This window comes from Anas acuta, chromosome 24, assembly GCF_963932015.1.
Source record: "Anas acuta chromosome 24, bAnaAcu1.1, whole genome shotgun sequence".
Lineage (NCBI taxonomy): Eukaryota > Metazoa > Chordata > Aves > Anseriformes > Anatidae > Anas > Anas acuta.
This window is the reverse complement of record NC_089002.1, coordinates 5,183,232-5,198,575: the sequence shown is the minus strand read 5'-3', so window position 1 is coordinate 5,198,575 and position 15,344 is coordinate 5,183,232. Positions and strand designations below refer to the sequence as shown.

General features: G+C 47.0%; 1 protein-coding gene and 1 long non-coding RNA gene across 2 annotated transcripts in view; one reads left to right on the top strand and one right to left on the bottom strand.

Moving 5' to 3' along the window:
• LGR6 (leucine rich repeat containing G protein-coupled receptor 6) overlaps positions 1-15,344 on the top strand; it is a 123,221-nt gene that overhangs the window by 61,137 nt on the left and 46,740 nt on the right. The window contains exon 4 of the mRNA XM_068659597.1: positions 3,331-3,402. Within this exon, the coding sequence (XP_068515698.1) occupies positions 3,331-3,402 (72 nt within the window). The remainder of the gene's footprint in view (positions 1-3,330; positions 3,403-15,344) is intronic.
• On the bottom strand, positions 1,019-9,183 carry LOC137843859 (uncharacterized). Its single transcript, XR_011089732.1, has 3 exons — positions 5,843-9,183; positions 4,917-5,006; positions 1,019-3,741 (listed from the first exon to the last, which is right to left on the bottom strand). It is a non-coding gene; the product is annotated as an uncharacterized lncRNA (long non-coding RNA).

Below are 15,344 nucleotides of genomic sequence, written 5' to 3'. Positions count from 1 at the left end.
AAAAAGGCCATGTTGCTCCCAGGATGGCAGGTCTGCAGATGGCCCGGCACACATCAGGAATCCCCAGACAGGCCCTGCCTCTTTGACAACCCTGAGTCCGTGCAGAACAGAAATGTCTTTGAGACAAAGGGAATGGTGTGGCACATCCGAGAGAGAGACGCTCCCATGGGGAGGGAAGAGGAACGTGCAGAGGTTGGAATGTCTTTAATACAGGCTCCAGGCACAGTTGCCTCAAGCAATAACAGCCCTTTGTGCTGGCTGAGTCACTTCAGCCTCCCCAGATGGGGACATTTCATCATGCACAGGCCTGTACCTCTGAGGGCTGTAAGTCTGCTGAGACTGTCTTGTGCAAGGATCCTGGTGTGATGGGACCTGATCCCAGGATTTTTTTCTGGTTGTTCAGGTGTGGTCTCTGCCAACACATAAACCTTCTACTTCTGAAAATAAAACATGACACCCTGGAGCGTTGTGATTTATGCTGACCCCAGCCAGACTGACCTGCTGTGGATGGCAGGTTGCGTGTCCGTGGCTGCCAGTGTCTGCAAGCTCCACTACGGTCACCTGAACAGAGCCAACCCTGGGTGACAGTGGGTCCCCAGTGTGCCCCCAGCACCATCTGCCATGCACACACCCTGGCACGCCTGAAGCTTGGCCCTCATGGCAATGTCTCTAAATGTGTCTATCTGAGCTGCACATTGGGTTTGTTGGTCATGCTGCACAACCCAGTGCCTGGACCTCAGGAGGCCACAGCACTGGGGAGTTGTTCACAGGTCCCAGGCTCACAGCAGGCTCCCCTCAGCCAAACTGGTGTTGTCTCCAGCCATGGGCAGCGGCAGGACTGTAGACATGCAAGAAAGAGGCTGGGCTGGCTCCCAGGTACAGCAGAGGGACAACAGCAAAGGAGGAGACCCCCAAGGAAGCTTTTTGTTGTTGTTTCTCTGCTGTACCTGGGAGCCAGCCCAGCCTCTTTCTGGCTATGTTGAGAGGGCCTTTTATAAATGAAAGAAGAAAGAAAAAAAAATACAAAAATGACTTAATATGTCAATATGATTGACTGCAGTGACCCTAGACCTGACAGGGGTTGTCCTTAAAGCCAGACTGTAAGGAAGGCCATCCTGGGCCATCCTGTGACAGTCAGGGGTAGATGCAGCATGGCTTTTCCTGCTCAAACCTGAGTTCCCAGTGAGCAGAACTAAGGCTTTCCTGAGCTTGAGGCTGAATGAAGAACTTCTTGTTTAAACCAGGGTGGCCCTGTCCCCGAGGAACTTGTCCAATCCTGTCTGGAGCTATTTTCTGGTTTTGGCCTCTCTGTATCAAGTTTTGATGATGAGTTATTGGAGGTAATGATGTGCCCTGTAAGGCTTGCTCCAGCCCAGGCATCCAAAAACTTCCGGAGCTGCCTTGTGGTTGTGGAAACAAGCACTGTCCAGCACTCCAGTGGTTTCAGAGGTCTATGATGCACTTGCTTGAACATTGCTTGTCTGCACCAAAATGGTGTGGTATGGGAACCAGCCCATGCTAATATCTGTCTGGAGAGCTTCTCAGTCTGTGTTTCTAGTTGGAGAAAGGCCTTGTAACAGAGGTGAGGCATAAAGGAACCAGCAGTAATATGACAGTCAGTTTTGCTGTAATTTTGACAGCATATACTTCTGCTGATCATGTCTAAATGCTGAGCTCAGATTTCATAAAGATCCAATGTGCGTCCCACAAAAACTCCCACCAACTGAGACTCCTGAAACCCCACTCTGTATCAAGAGTCTTCAGCTGTGCATTATTTTGATGTTTAACAGATCTGAAACGTTCTCCTTCATTACTGGACTTCAGGAGTCAGTGTCCTATCTCCCCAGCCCAGTTGCTTGTTTCCCTGTTTTATCTCCTGTGTGCATACAAATAACTTTATACTAAGTCCCCATTTTCCTCCAGAAATGGAAGAGGAGTTGTGTGGCCTGTAGCTCTCTACAGCTTCCCTTTTAAAAAGATTGTCCCTATAACTGTCTTTTTCCAACTTTCCTTTCATGACAGATGTCTTAATCTTCTGCAGTAAAACAACCGCTCTCAGCAAAGAGAAAATTCCTTGCTTGCAACAAAACTCTTTGGGCTGCCCTTCACTATTAAGGCCATGCTCTGTCCCTTTGACACTGGTAGTAATTACGACAGGCCCCTAAGCACTAATTCTGTTTTCATGTCATCTTCAACCATTCCTTGAAGGTTTTGGAAATAGAAACCTCAGCTATGTAAAACATTCCTTTCTTTAGGCACTTTCCCCTGCCCAGCTACCATGCTGGGATGTGTCTCTCTCTCTTATCCAGAAGAGTATGTGCCCATGATGTCGCGGTTCTTGTAGGAATGGGAAGGTTTCAGGATGAGGCTGGTCCAGAGTCAAAAACCGGCCCTTTACAGAGATACAGTGATGAATTGTAAATTCAGGTACCGATGAACCAGTAAATTCATGCGTGGTGCTCCAGGAGGACAATGGGTGACCAAATCAGAAATACCCCAGGACCTCACCTGCAGTTAGAGCCACTCGGACACCTGCCTCTGGGGCAGGAGGGCTGTCATCAAGTCTCTCTCCTGGTCCTCTGTAAGCTGTGCAGTCATTCCAGCATGCATGGCCTTTCTCCATGTCCTATGCTCACTACCATTTCTGAAGCCCCTCCTGGGTCCTCCTTGTTCAGCCCAACAGATCTCTTCAGAGATTACTCTCTGAAGTCCCTGGCTTGTTTTATTTTCCACTACAGCCCCAGCTCCTGCTGCAAGTTGTGCAAATGCTGCAAAGCCCCTTAGCAAACTGTTATGAAGTGGCTCCTCAACCATTGTGTTGCAGCTGCCTCAAAAGTTGAATAAGAAACCTACCCACAGGCTAGTTTCCATAGACTCTGCAGAGGTAATCACCACTGACGCTGGGAGAAGGATGACTTACACAAGTATAAATATGAGACAGATCAGCTGAAGGCACTGGTATTACTCTGGACTCACAGAAAGCACAGATCCTTCTTCGGTGCTGTTCCAGCAATCAAAGAGTGCTCAGTTCCAGAAGCCCACCTGGAAGCGCACCAACACATCCCTTCACCAGAAACACGTGTTCTGGAGGTGTCCCTTTACCTCACATCCACCCAGTGGATCCCCCACAAGATTCACCCCAGGATCCCTGGGATCCAAGGGCAGCCTGGACTGTGTCTTGCCTGCCTGCAGCCTGCAAGCTTGCCTAAGAGCCCTGGGTGACCAAGGGTTCAGGGCAGCTTCGCAGCTTCAGAAACAACAGGCAACCTCTTCCATTTTGTGTCAGGCTATTTTATTTTTTAACAAAGTTTTCTTTTTTTCTAATTATAGGATGTTGCAGAACAATCAGCTGAGTCGCATCCCTGCAGAGGCACTGAGAGATCTTCCAAACCTCCAATCTCTGTAAGTCATTAAGAATCAATGCTGCAAGCTGCACAGTCCCTTGGGGGCCCGGACTTCCCAGCATTTGAGTCATTAGTTCCTTTGTCAGGGATGTTCTGTCCCTTCTTCCTTTTCTTTTCCAATTAAAGCAAAGATTACTGTCACTTAGCATAGAAGGGAGGAGAGGGCGGTTTTCATGGAAGGAACACTGTTTTGGTAAAGGATGTTGAAATTACAGCTCCCCATGTGTGCACAGCGACGAAAAGGCCACCAGAGCCAATGCACATTTCAAGGAACGCTGGAAAATATCCACCCAGAAGGGGCTCCTCCTCACTGCTGTGGACCGCAGTGGTAAGGGACCTGATGGGTAGCACAGAGGAAACTTAGGTCTGTCAACATGTGAGTTGTACTGTTTTACCCAGACAAAGGGTATTTATGTCAGAGCAGAAAATGCTTTAAAACACTTTTAGTGATTCAGCCATGGCTGAAGCTTTTCATGGTGATGCTTTTCATTTAAAGTAACTATATCTACAGCAGGTTTGTGCTAACATATTCACTAAAAATCCCACGTCACTGAAATGCATGCAGTTTTCCTGGGTATAAACATAATTGCAATCAGATCCTGGTAGTGGCACTGAATTTAGGGCAGGTCTGTTTGGTAATTGCCCAGCTGGAGTAAATAGCACTGTCAAAGCTGTAAGAGCTTTCTGAATTAGGTTTTCACACTGAACCACTGAAAATTTAACCTCAACCCTAATCCTTAACTTCAGCCCTATTCTTACTGTGTCCTTTTGTCATAGAAATTTGTCTGGAAGCAGTTTCTGGAGGCCTCAAATCCAGCATCCTGCTTGGAGAAGGATAATTGTAAATACTAGAATCATAGAACCATAGAATATCCTGAGTTGGAAGGGATCCACAAGGATCATTCGGCCCCACTCCCATCTGATTTACCCATCAAAATTCATCCCTCACTGGTGACACAGCAAAAGTGTCTCAGTGTGCACAATCAGTGTGTCTTGAGATAGAGCTAAGATGCTCTGCTTGAGTATCAGCGGTGCTGCCATGATTTCTCCAAACACAGTAACTAGCCTCAGGCCAAGAACCTCCAGTACAGGTCTGTGTTAGAGAGATTTTTTTCTTCTTTTTCTAATATCTGAGTCATTTTCCACAAGTTTATGAGACTCTTGTGTATTCATAGCCAAAAAAACTAGCCAGCCTGGAACACCCATAGGTCACCACAGCATGGTTTCCGAGCATTACTGGTCAGGTTATCTGAGACCCAGTGTATTCGTGTTGCCCAGAGACTATTTTTTTCCGTTCAGTAGGGGAAGTGGCTTTATGCCACATCATGACAGTTCATGAGTTACTGGACTAGCATGGCACTTCACGGAATATTAACTATCTGTCTTGCAAGTTGGCTACACATTCTAAACAGGGCAGCAGAAAAGGGAGGTGAAAATGGGAGCCAACAGGAGTGAGGTGGAGCAGACAGCTATACTAGACAGAAAGGGATTGTGTGCTGGTTATTTTCTTACTCTTTCAGATATTTGCATTTGATGTCCATGTTCGTCATTCTGGAATTCAGGCAGGATTTGAAGGGAAAGTATGTATCTCTTATGGACAAGCTGACATAAGAAAAAAAAAAGACAGACTTCTGAATATGAAAAGTCTTTTCTCAGGCCTACAGCAGAAGCAGCCAAACTAAGTGGAAGCTGAGAACAACTGTTTTGAGATCAGCTCTATCAGTGGGATTTACAAGGAAATTCAAGGGATGAGGTAGCTGAACAAGCAAGACAGAGTGAGACATTTTAGCCACCGTGGGACAGGGAGAGGCTGGTATTTACTGCCTGCACAATGCCAGGTTAGAGCAGAAATGTAGCAAAGCCCTAAAGCCTCAATGGAGCCTCTGAAATTGGAAAGTGAAAAATAATGATCAATAAACCCCAATTATCTCCAAATGCAACAGCTGTCTTGCATTTGGATGCAACACACATTGGGATGCAGGAGCCAGCAATGGGAGAGCCAGGAAGAACAGCACTCATTTTTACTAGCCTAGATGCAACACACTGGCTCTCAGAAAGCCTAAGTTGCTTAAATTCCAGTCCTTCACAGGACAGACAGTATGCCAAAAAATGACATTAGATTCAGGCAAGCTTAGGTGAAATGGAAGGTCCTTAGATGAGAGGGTCAGGAAGTTCCATTGTTGGATACTCTCTAAGTGGATGTGCTGTTTCTTCCCTGCATATATTTTCTAACCCAAGGAAGTTGCAGGCTTGAGTTTGGGCAAGTGATTTTTAAAATATATTAACTGGGCTTCCACCCACACACACAAACTGGCAAAGGCCAATAAATCAGGTGAGGTTTTGGGCCATCGAACACAACTCTGTGACAACAGCATTTGTAGTACCCATTTCCCATCAGTTCCTGTGCTAACCAAGAGCTTTGTGCCAGCTTTACTTACTGTGCATCACCATTCATCAGGGGCTGCATGTGGTCTGGGCCACTCCTCCTCCAGAAGGAGGCACCCACTGCGGAGGCTCAGCATTGTCTGACCAGAGGTGTTCGTGATTCACTCTGCCACGTGGATGCCAGCCAGTCTGAGGAAGCAAGTGTCAAACCCACCCAAGTGCTCCCATCCCCATCAGACACACCTGCCCTCACAAACACCCCTCCCCACAGGCCCTCTGAAGCTGCAGCCATGCCTGTGGGGCCCGAATCAGGCCTGCCCTGCTCCCTGTCAGCTACAGGATGTGGAGGCATCACCGCCTGGAGCCTGAGCTGTCAGGAAGGAGACCTTGGCGGGGATGACTGGATGAATACAAAGAGGAATTTGGATTTCAAAATAAGACAATACAAAGTTTTGGAGACCGAGCCTCCTACTGAGTGTTCAGGAGGCTTGCTTTATCTGGGAAGCATGTTGGGAAGCCCAGTGGGGAGGATTAGAAAGAACACGCACACCTGATGGCAATGCTCTGAGCCCTGCAAGGGATGCCAAGACCTTACGTCATGCTCTGATCCAATTGTGATCCCCTGGCAGGGTATCTGGTTACCGGTGGTTTATAGGTGCAGTAACAACATACCATGTGTATTCTGGAAGAGTCGTGTGTCAGTCTAATTAACGACTTTGTGGTTTGTGAGCACTTACCTAAAGCAGATGGGCACTGTGTCTGTTCCTCTGCCAGGCAAAAGGAGTCCAAGGTATTTCAAAGTGAGCAGGTGCTGTAAATTATAATTACCAGGCTTGCAGAGGTAGAGAAAGCAAAGAGAAAAGAAACCTGGTGGATTAAGAGATCAAGATAAACTCTTGATTTTTCTTTTTCAAATACTCATGGAAAGTGATGAGAATAGCTGGCTCTTTCTGGAGCTTCTGGCAGATCAGCACTTTGGGAAGCTGCTTAGTGTGTGTCTGGTTCAGCTGAGGGGTGTTGACTTTGGGCATCCCTAGGACCAGGGCAGGTTTGCTGATGCAGTGAGAGAGCAGCATAGACATAAAGCTTTCAGTCACATTCCTCCCTACTAAAAAAGGCACCCAGTCATTTATCTCCTGGCATGTGGGAGCTTCTTTCTCCTCCCACAGCAACTTGGAGCTGCATATCACCTCACAGAGACCCCAGGGAACCTGGACATAGCTGGCACAGAGACACTAACACATGTGAAGTCATCTAACTCCCAGGGGGATATTGGCAGTATGGGGGGCTCCAGCTGAGCTCAATTCCTTGTATCTTAGCAGCATCCTTTGGTCAATAGAGTGAAAGAGATGCTCTGGGGGAGAAAATCACCTCCTGGATGCAGACATCTCACTTTGGAATGGATCACTCGCAGCAGTGTATTCTACTAATTTTGTGTATCAAAATTAGTATCCTCATTAAATCCTCACTACTTGGAGCATGGCATGTGGATCAGGGAGTTTACCAAGGCTTTAGCCCATCCCCTAACCTGTACATGCAGGGATTTGTCCAGAAATATCTGAGCTAGTAACCCTGCTCAGAGGAGAGAAAGCATGTATATCATAGTCCATCAATACTAAGATTTGGGATAAGAGACAAAAGGAAGTCTGTTGTCTTGGTTCCCTGTGTTTCCAAAGAACGGGGTTTTTGTTTCCCTGTTAAATACATGATTCACTTGCCATACAGTCCAAGAAAGTGGGCTAGGTGATCAGTGACAGGCAGAGCCTTGGACCCACCTGGTGTGGGATTTCCCTGCCCTGGCACCCTCTAGCACACAAAGCCCGTGTCCAGCTTCATCTTTGCATTTGCAAGCACAGAAACCAAATGTGGCACATGAGATTTGAAGCTCCCAGACATCTTCAGACACATTACATTACATTTACCTCCTTCGTCAATCTCTTCTGTCTCTCAGTTGTGCTCCCTGCCCTGAGATGTTCCCTCTCACACACAGCAGCAGCAGCAGCAGCGCTTCCCTTCATGAGCAGTGAAACAGAAATTTCCTGCAGCAAGAGGTCAGCCTGTTCTTGACTCCTTTACGCAATGCACTTTGCGTTTTCTTGTGTCTCCCTAGCAAGATGCACCATAATGCTGGGAAACACTGGCTTCAGCTGGCCCTGTATACAAAAAGGATTGACTGTCCTGCTGTGGGACTTGTCAGATTGTTGGCTAAAGCAAAGGTGCCCAGAAACAAACAGGAAAGCAGCTGACAGTGTTTGTATCTCTCCTCTGTGTCTTAGTGACTCCTCCTGTGTCCAGCCTGTCAGGGAAGCAACTGCAGCTAAGCAAGAGACATTCCTTTCAAGCCAGAATATCTTGGTCACCTAAAAGCCTGCACATGTAGTGGTCAGTGGTTGTCTACACTCCCTGTGCAGAAGTTATTTTCTTTACCATGAGGGTGGCCAAACACTGGAACTGGCTTCATAGAAAGGTGGTTGATGTGTCAGGCCTGTCAGTGTCCAAGAGGTATTTGGATAATGCCCTCAGCGACATACTTTAACTTCTGGTTAGCTGTGAATTGGCCAGGCAGTTGGGCTTGATGAGCTTCATAGATCCCTTCCAACTGAACTATTCTATTCTATTCTATTCTATTCTATTCTATTCTATTCTATTCTATTCTATTCTATTCTATTCTATTCTATTCTATTCTATTCTATTCTATTCTAATTTTACCTCTAAGATATTCCAGTTCTTCCAACCTATTAGCTTTCCAACTTGATATCTTTAGCAGAAATGTTTTGGATTTTTAAGGAAAAGCAATAAAGAGCATTTCATCCCCTGTCCCTCAAGGCAGGTCATTATTTTTATACATACGGCTAGAGATTAAAATGCAAAGAATGACTTATAGCAATTTGCGAACATATGGACTTTGATGTAGACAAAGGAGGAAAACTCTTCCCACCTGATCAGATTCTCACAAGCATATAAATTCTTATGACAGAGGGAATAAAAAAATTTAAAAAAAAAGGCTTTAGAATAAGCATGGCCTGAAGAGCTCAGTCAATTCATTCCTCATTTCACATCTTTGATCTATTTGATATTTAACAGTTCGCTGTTAACAGCAATAATCTTCTCTATAAATCACGTGTGATACAATAAGGTTTAAGAAAGGTGTTGTTTCCACTGGGTGTTTAGAGGATAAAAGCTATGGAAAAAGCAGAAATCTATAAAGTCAACATAACTTAGCAGTGACTTACAATCTGTTGGCGTAGAAATTATCTTGTGGCAAGACCACCTCAGTCCTGTGACATGATTTACTGGCTACAGGGTCTTTCTGGAGCACAGTGAAAAGAGGTCAAGGAAGAGCAATGAAGAACTTGCCCCATCTCTGAAATTCTTCTTGGCATGAGGTACCTCTTCTCAGCAGCTGGTTTTGGAGAGAAACACAGCTAAGTCAGTGGAGGTTTTGTCCCCAGACTTTTTTTTTTTTTTTTTTTTAAGCTAAATTCAGATGAGTCACTGCTTTTTATCATGGACTTTGAGCAGACACAATTTTTCTGGTCCATGTAACTTAGGCTGCCATCTAACCTGCTGCCCTCTATCTCTTTTCTCCCCTTCAACCACTGTGATCTGTCTCAGCTGCCACTGCAGAACTGTGAGTGACACCAGGACTGCTATCGATAGCTTGGCAATATTAGATCAGGTGTGAGGACAAAAAGCTGTATTAAAATAGAAATTACGCTCAAGATTCAGATTTTGGAATTGTTCCTCTGCTTATGCTGGCCAGATCCAAATCTCTGGCCTGGGTTCAGGAGTATCCCAGACTAAGAACAAAGTGCTTGTCTGGACCTTATTCCTTATTCCAGCAGTTTTCTCTGCTGTTCAGCTTGTCTCCCCAAGACAAGTTGTTCTTGGAGTGTCCCCCAGAACATTTCATGAGTGCTAGCATTTTTACTGCAGAAATGAGCAATACTACATTTTCAAAAGCCGTTGGCAAATCCACTTGGCAGAAAGTGCATCACCTTCTCTTATAGGGACCAAAACTGTGGCTTGATCACTGTGTTCTTGGTAGGACCCAACAAGCAGCTTCACTGCCTCGCTCTTCCAGCCACGAAAGAAGAGCAGTGTGATCAGCCGTGCTGGAATTTGGCATTCCAATAGAGCAGCCGGGGTCAGGTCTGTAGCTGGGAAGCCAGGTGGCTGGGAACAGGAGGCTGATGTCTTCGTGCTGGTGCTATGACTAGAGTGCTGGATCCTTCCCTCATGGTGGGAGATCCTGAGCGCTGCCAGGAAAGAAATCAAATTCTTCTGAGTCATCCTCTATAGCTTCGCTGTGCAACCATCTTTCCCTTCAGGTAAGCCTCTGCTGTGCCCGCATCTCCCTCAGGCTCATCAGGTGGATTTGTCTCCTCTGGCTTTAGCCATCTTGATATTAGTCATCTCAGCTAGTCATCAGTGGAAAATGATCAGCATCTCCAGAGGGTGAATCATCCCTGTTATCTCAGAGCCCTGTCTGGTGGGTGAATCACTCTCTGGAGGAACCAAATTGTCTCTATTGGCTACAGAGAGACCCTATAACTGATTTCGACTTTTACATGAATAACATTGGGTGAGATGTGTTTTTCCTACTCCTGGAAAGCAAAAAACACTCCTCTCCCCACCCCTGCACACATTTCCATCTGGCTAAAACAAATTCCCAAGGTAACACACAATCAGAACATGGGTACCAAACCAGAGCTGAGCATCTCTCATCCCCCATGACACTGTGCACATGACCCAGAACACCTTTGTGGAGCCCCCAGAGAAAGCTGTCAGAGCATATCATCTTGTCCAGCAATATGAATATAAGGAGCAGCTTACCCATGAACCAGAGGGGAAATTTTCTGCACTCCAGACCTGGAGGGATTTGAATTTTCAGCCACAGTTTTGGAAGCAAATCAGAAATGAGAAAGGCTTCTGACATGGGTATTGGGTACATCACAGATGTGCTTTCCTCCTGTTAGTGAGAGGAGCTCAGCTGGTCAGAGTAGAGCCTTTCCTGTTTAGAAATAAAAAGAGCATGAAACACAGAGTGGTTATCCTGCTACAAGGACCTGAGTAACTTTTTTTGAGAGGAAGATTTAGAGACCACACACGAGCTGTTGAACCTATCATCCTCCAGGAACAGCCCTCTTTAGTGGTAAGGCAATAAAACCCCACCTCCACTTGTCCCTTTTCCTTTAAATTCTGGCTTTGAGTAATGAGATGTTGTGAAGTTCTTGTAAAGAAAATGTCCAAATTCCCCATGCTTATGAGTGTCCATGCTGTGAAGTGTCCCTGCACTCACCTCCCAGGAAGAAAAGCATGTAAAGTGTCGATCAGGCTAACAGCTAAAATTTTTGCAAATGTCAGTAACTCCTGTTTGTTGTTTTTTTGTTTGTTTGTTTGTTTTTTATTCTGTGATAGAGCTGGTAAATGATACAGAAAAATAAGGTGTCTGCATAAATTTCTACTTGGTCCTAAGAATGGCATCAGCAGATGTAGAAACTCTACCCATGACTTTGTTGGGTACCTGTGTATGCAGTGTGTAAAAAGCAGCAGTTTCATCTCTTTACAGCATTTGAGATTCTTTCCTGAAATGTGTTGAGAGCAAGCTCTTCCGCTCCCATTGATCTTGAGTTGGGCCGTCATGGTCAGCTTTTAATTTTCCTCACAATCCTCTGAGTCAAATCTTCTCTTGAGACTTCACTTTCTAATTTTACCACTCATTGAGCTTGTGGTTGGCGCTTCTTGGAAGGGGGCAGCGATGAGTGACACCCTTGTCGTGTGCCAGCACCCCTGGGACTCACCCGCTGTGCTCCCAAGCAAAGAGGTCACACTGCAGCTTGGGTGGCTTGGCTGTACTCCTCTCGTGGCTTGGCAGAGGTTATATCAACGGTAGTCACGTCCAAACATTTCTATATGCATGACTGCTAGCAATCTAGTGTGGCAACCAGGAGACCCATCTGGATAAATATTCAAGAGATCAGTTACAGCAGGCTAAAAGTGGTGGTCCCTTCCTCGTCCATACTGCTCCTGCCTTTCTTTGCTCACAGGGCAATGACAGCAGTGCCCACCTTTCAACAAGCAAATATCCCTCAGAAGAGACTCTGACACGCACAGAAAATTAATTCTGTCTTTATATCTCTCTCATATGCCCTGTCAGTTCCTATCTCGGACTGTAACAGCTTTCAGAAAAAGGTGAATGCTACCTCAACTGCCCTCCCAGCATCTAGAACATTGTGGATATGAGCTGTGATTATTATTTTTGTGTGTGTATGCACAATCTGCACACACACGCGCTCTTGCATATGACTCATACAGTAAGTTCCAATGTGTTTTCCATTGACCTTTATTATGGATACCCATGAACCTTAACTCACTCACTTATACACATAAGTATCCAGGGCATGCTGCATTTCCCCAGTGACAACTCAATAGAGAAGATGGACAATGGGTCCCAGATGTTCCATACAGTAGATACAGCCACACAGCAGGGAAGATGTGTCCCAGATGTTACACACAGTAGATGTGTCAGTGCAAGAGGAAGATGGGCTGCAGATGTTCCATACATTGAATGTGTAAGCACTCCTGATGAACCACAGAGGAGCTTCAGGTAAACTGCAGACAGCAAGGCAAATAAGAAATGAACAAAATATTTAAACTGGCACCCACCTATGCAGCATGTAGTCCTCTGTAAGACACAGCAATAGCCCGTAGCCTGCTGTCTGGCATGGTCAATGAGGCTCAGAGGTGACAAGTCGCTGTACAGGCCTGTCTCACCCTTTAAAGTAAGGCTTAAGAACTGCTAGCTGTGCTGGTAGGATAAACACCAAGTTAATTTTTAGCCAAGTGCTGTGATGCACATAAACAACATTTTAGGAGCAGCTGGAGCTCGCCCCGTGTGTGACAGGCTCTATCAGATGTGGTATCTTTGGCAGAGGGAGCTCAGTGTAGGGGTCTGAGAGGGCTTTTTCCCCGTATAGTCCATGAGCTAAACAGCTGAGGGTTATTTCACTTTTAAAACAAAGTTGGATGCATTGGAGGGTCACAGAGCATCCTTTAGGTGCTTACTTAGCACAAGGAATAAGCTTGCTTGGCCCAGGGGATGTCGGGTGCCAGGGACGTGTTCAGAACCCCTCACCCCAAAGAGCAGTGGGTCCCGCTCCTGTCCCCAGCAATTGCTCCTAGCTCCTGTGCTTGACAAACTCCGTGTTTCCCCCAAAAAATGCAGGACCCAAACTGCTCTGTGGGCCTTGAGCCACTCTCCTTAGTCTCTGCCTGCTTTCTGCACCTTGTTCTGCACTTTCGTTCTCTCTGGGCACAGGGGGCAATGCCAGGCTCCCGGGGAGAGGGCTGCTCAGGGAGTCAGCACGGCAGCTGCCCGCCTGTCAGCAGTTTCTGTAGTTGCACAGGGATTTTGGCAGTCCTTCCCACACGGTTCTGACCTGAGGGGTTTTGGAGGTGTCTGCAACTGGAGATAACAAAGCCCTCTTGTCTGTACCAGAGGCACGTTGTGTGGAGTCTAGGTATTGCTCTGATTTCATTTCCTGAGCATCCCTCATGGAGGGCTTCCCAGAGGGACGTGTCCCATTAAGTCAGGAGCAAAGACTCATTGCAGTTCAAACAGAGCCCTGCAGACTTTTCCACCTGGTCCTGTTCCCCAGCCAACGGGCTGCGGACGTGTTTGCATCCTGAACCTTCGTTCATTGCCTGCGATGGCTTTCACAAGACTTTTTGGTCTGGAAAGGGAGCTGGGAACTCTTGCAAGTCTTGTTTGAGGGCTGAGCTCTCCTGTGGCAGGGGCAGGGAGCCCACATGTCGGAGCAGGCCTGCAAGGCAGCACTCTCCACATTCAGCAACGTGTCCTTCTCCTGCTGTGTCTGCAGCACCGTATGACCACAAGGACACGAGGGGCAGAGCAGATGAAACCCAGTTTGCCACCTTCCAGGCTTGCAGTGCAGTCCCTGGCTGCCTTTCTCTCACCCATTTGGTACCGGCTGATGGAAGGAGCCCTTTCTCCCTGCCTAGGTTACCTGGGACCCAGAGCCTTGTGCCTCTGCATGTCCAGGCCACCCTGGGCACTGTGCGTGGCAGGACGAGCCTCACACATGGAGCTGGCTTCTGGGGAGCCACGAGGAGGGAGTCAGGCTGGTGTGGAGTGGCTCTGAGCAGGCTGGAGCCATCCTTCCTCGCTGTGCCCTCAATGCCTTGCACCACAAGTTCCCTGGGCGCTCAGAAGCCAGGTACTGACTCAGTGTGTCTGGGAGTTTTGCCTGAGAAAGGAGCAGAGGTGTTGGCCCCAGTCATTACTAAGTTATCAGAGAAGTCTAGCTGCAGTGACATCATCTCCTTCTTATGTTACTACAAGGAACTTAGATCCTATTATTGGATAGGAGGTAACTCAATCGAGCCTTTCAAGATAAACTCAGACAGGAAGAGAGACATGATTGCCTGAAGGCACCAATTAGGCATTTCTGGTGAGATCAGCTCTGTTCAGCAGACACACATGCACGCTGGGGCCAGGGAAGACAGAAAGCACCTCGCTCCCCGAGGAAGGGGCTGTCTCTGGGAGCAGTGGGTAACCATGCTGCTAGGTCTGTCCTCACTCCTTCGAAGGATGCAGCTCTCTCCAGACCCTCTTTTCTTTATGCCGAATATTCTGTTGCTGACTGATAATGAAGAAACACAGTTGTCCCCTGGTTTGAATGGAGAATGGCCCTGCCCTGTACCCCCAGTGTTGCCTTTGATCTTTGGTGGCACATTCTCTCCAAATTTATCAAGGGAAATAATAGCCTGACATATGGCAAAAATGCTGGGAGGATGGATGGGCACCTGAGGACCCAGTGTCCCCTTGTGACCTGGCTGTGGGCTGTAGGGGAACATCACAGAGTCTACACTGCAGACCAGTTGCTGTGCGTGGTCTGTGTAAGGCATCCAGACAGCCTGCTATTATCAGCTCTACCATGTGCAAGGAAGGAAGAACGGCATTAAAAGTCAGGATGTTCCCTGACAGCATGGCACTGTGCACGCTTATTGCCTTCCAGGCAGCAGCTCTCCCTCTAAATGCTCCACAGCCAGAAGGAGCTGGAAAGACTGGGGCAAAATTGCTTCTGCCAGTCACAGTCTGAGTTTTGCACCACATCTGCTAGGGAACAGTGTGTTTCTGGTTATCCACTGCTGCACACTTCTGCCAGTCTTGTTACAAACAGCAGGATGCATGTGCTTGCAGAGGTCTCGGAAACGCACTTGTACATCCTCTGAAGTGATCTGGAAGCAGTTCTTGAAACAAGGCAGTTCTTGGAAACTGCTGGGTCTGTGGCACAGGAAAACAAAGATCTCAGATTATAGCTCGACCTGTCAGAATTAATACAAACCTTATGACATGCTTGCTGCATTGGCAACTGCACACAGCCCCACCACCACCTGGACCTCCTGGAATGGTTGCACTGATTGCCTTAGCTTCTCTTTTGCACGCTGGGAAAGAGGAATATCCCATTATTGCCCTTTTGTGATTAGAAAAGGGTTTTCCTACCTGCTTGGTTCCTTCTACGAATGTTT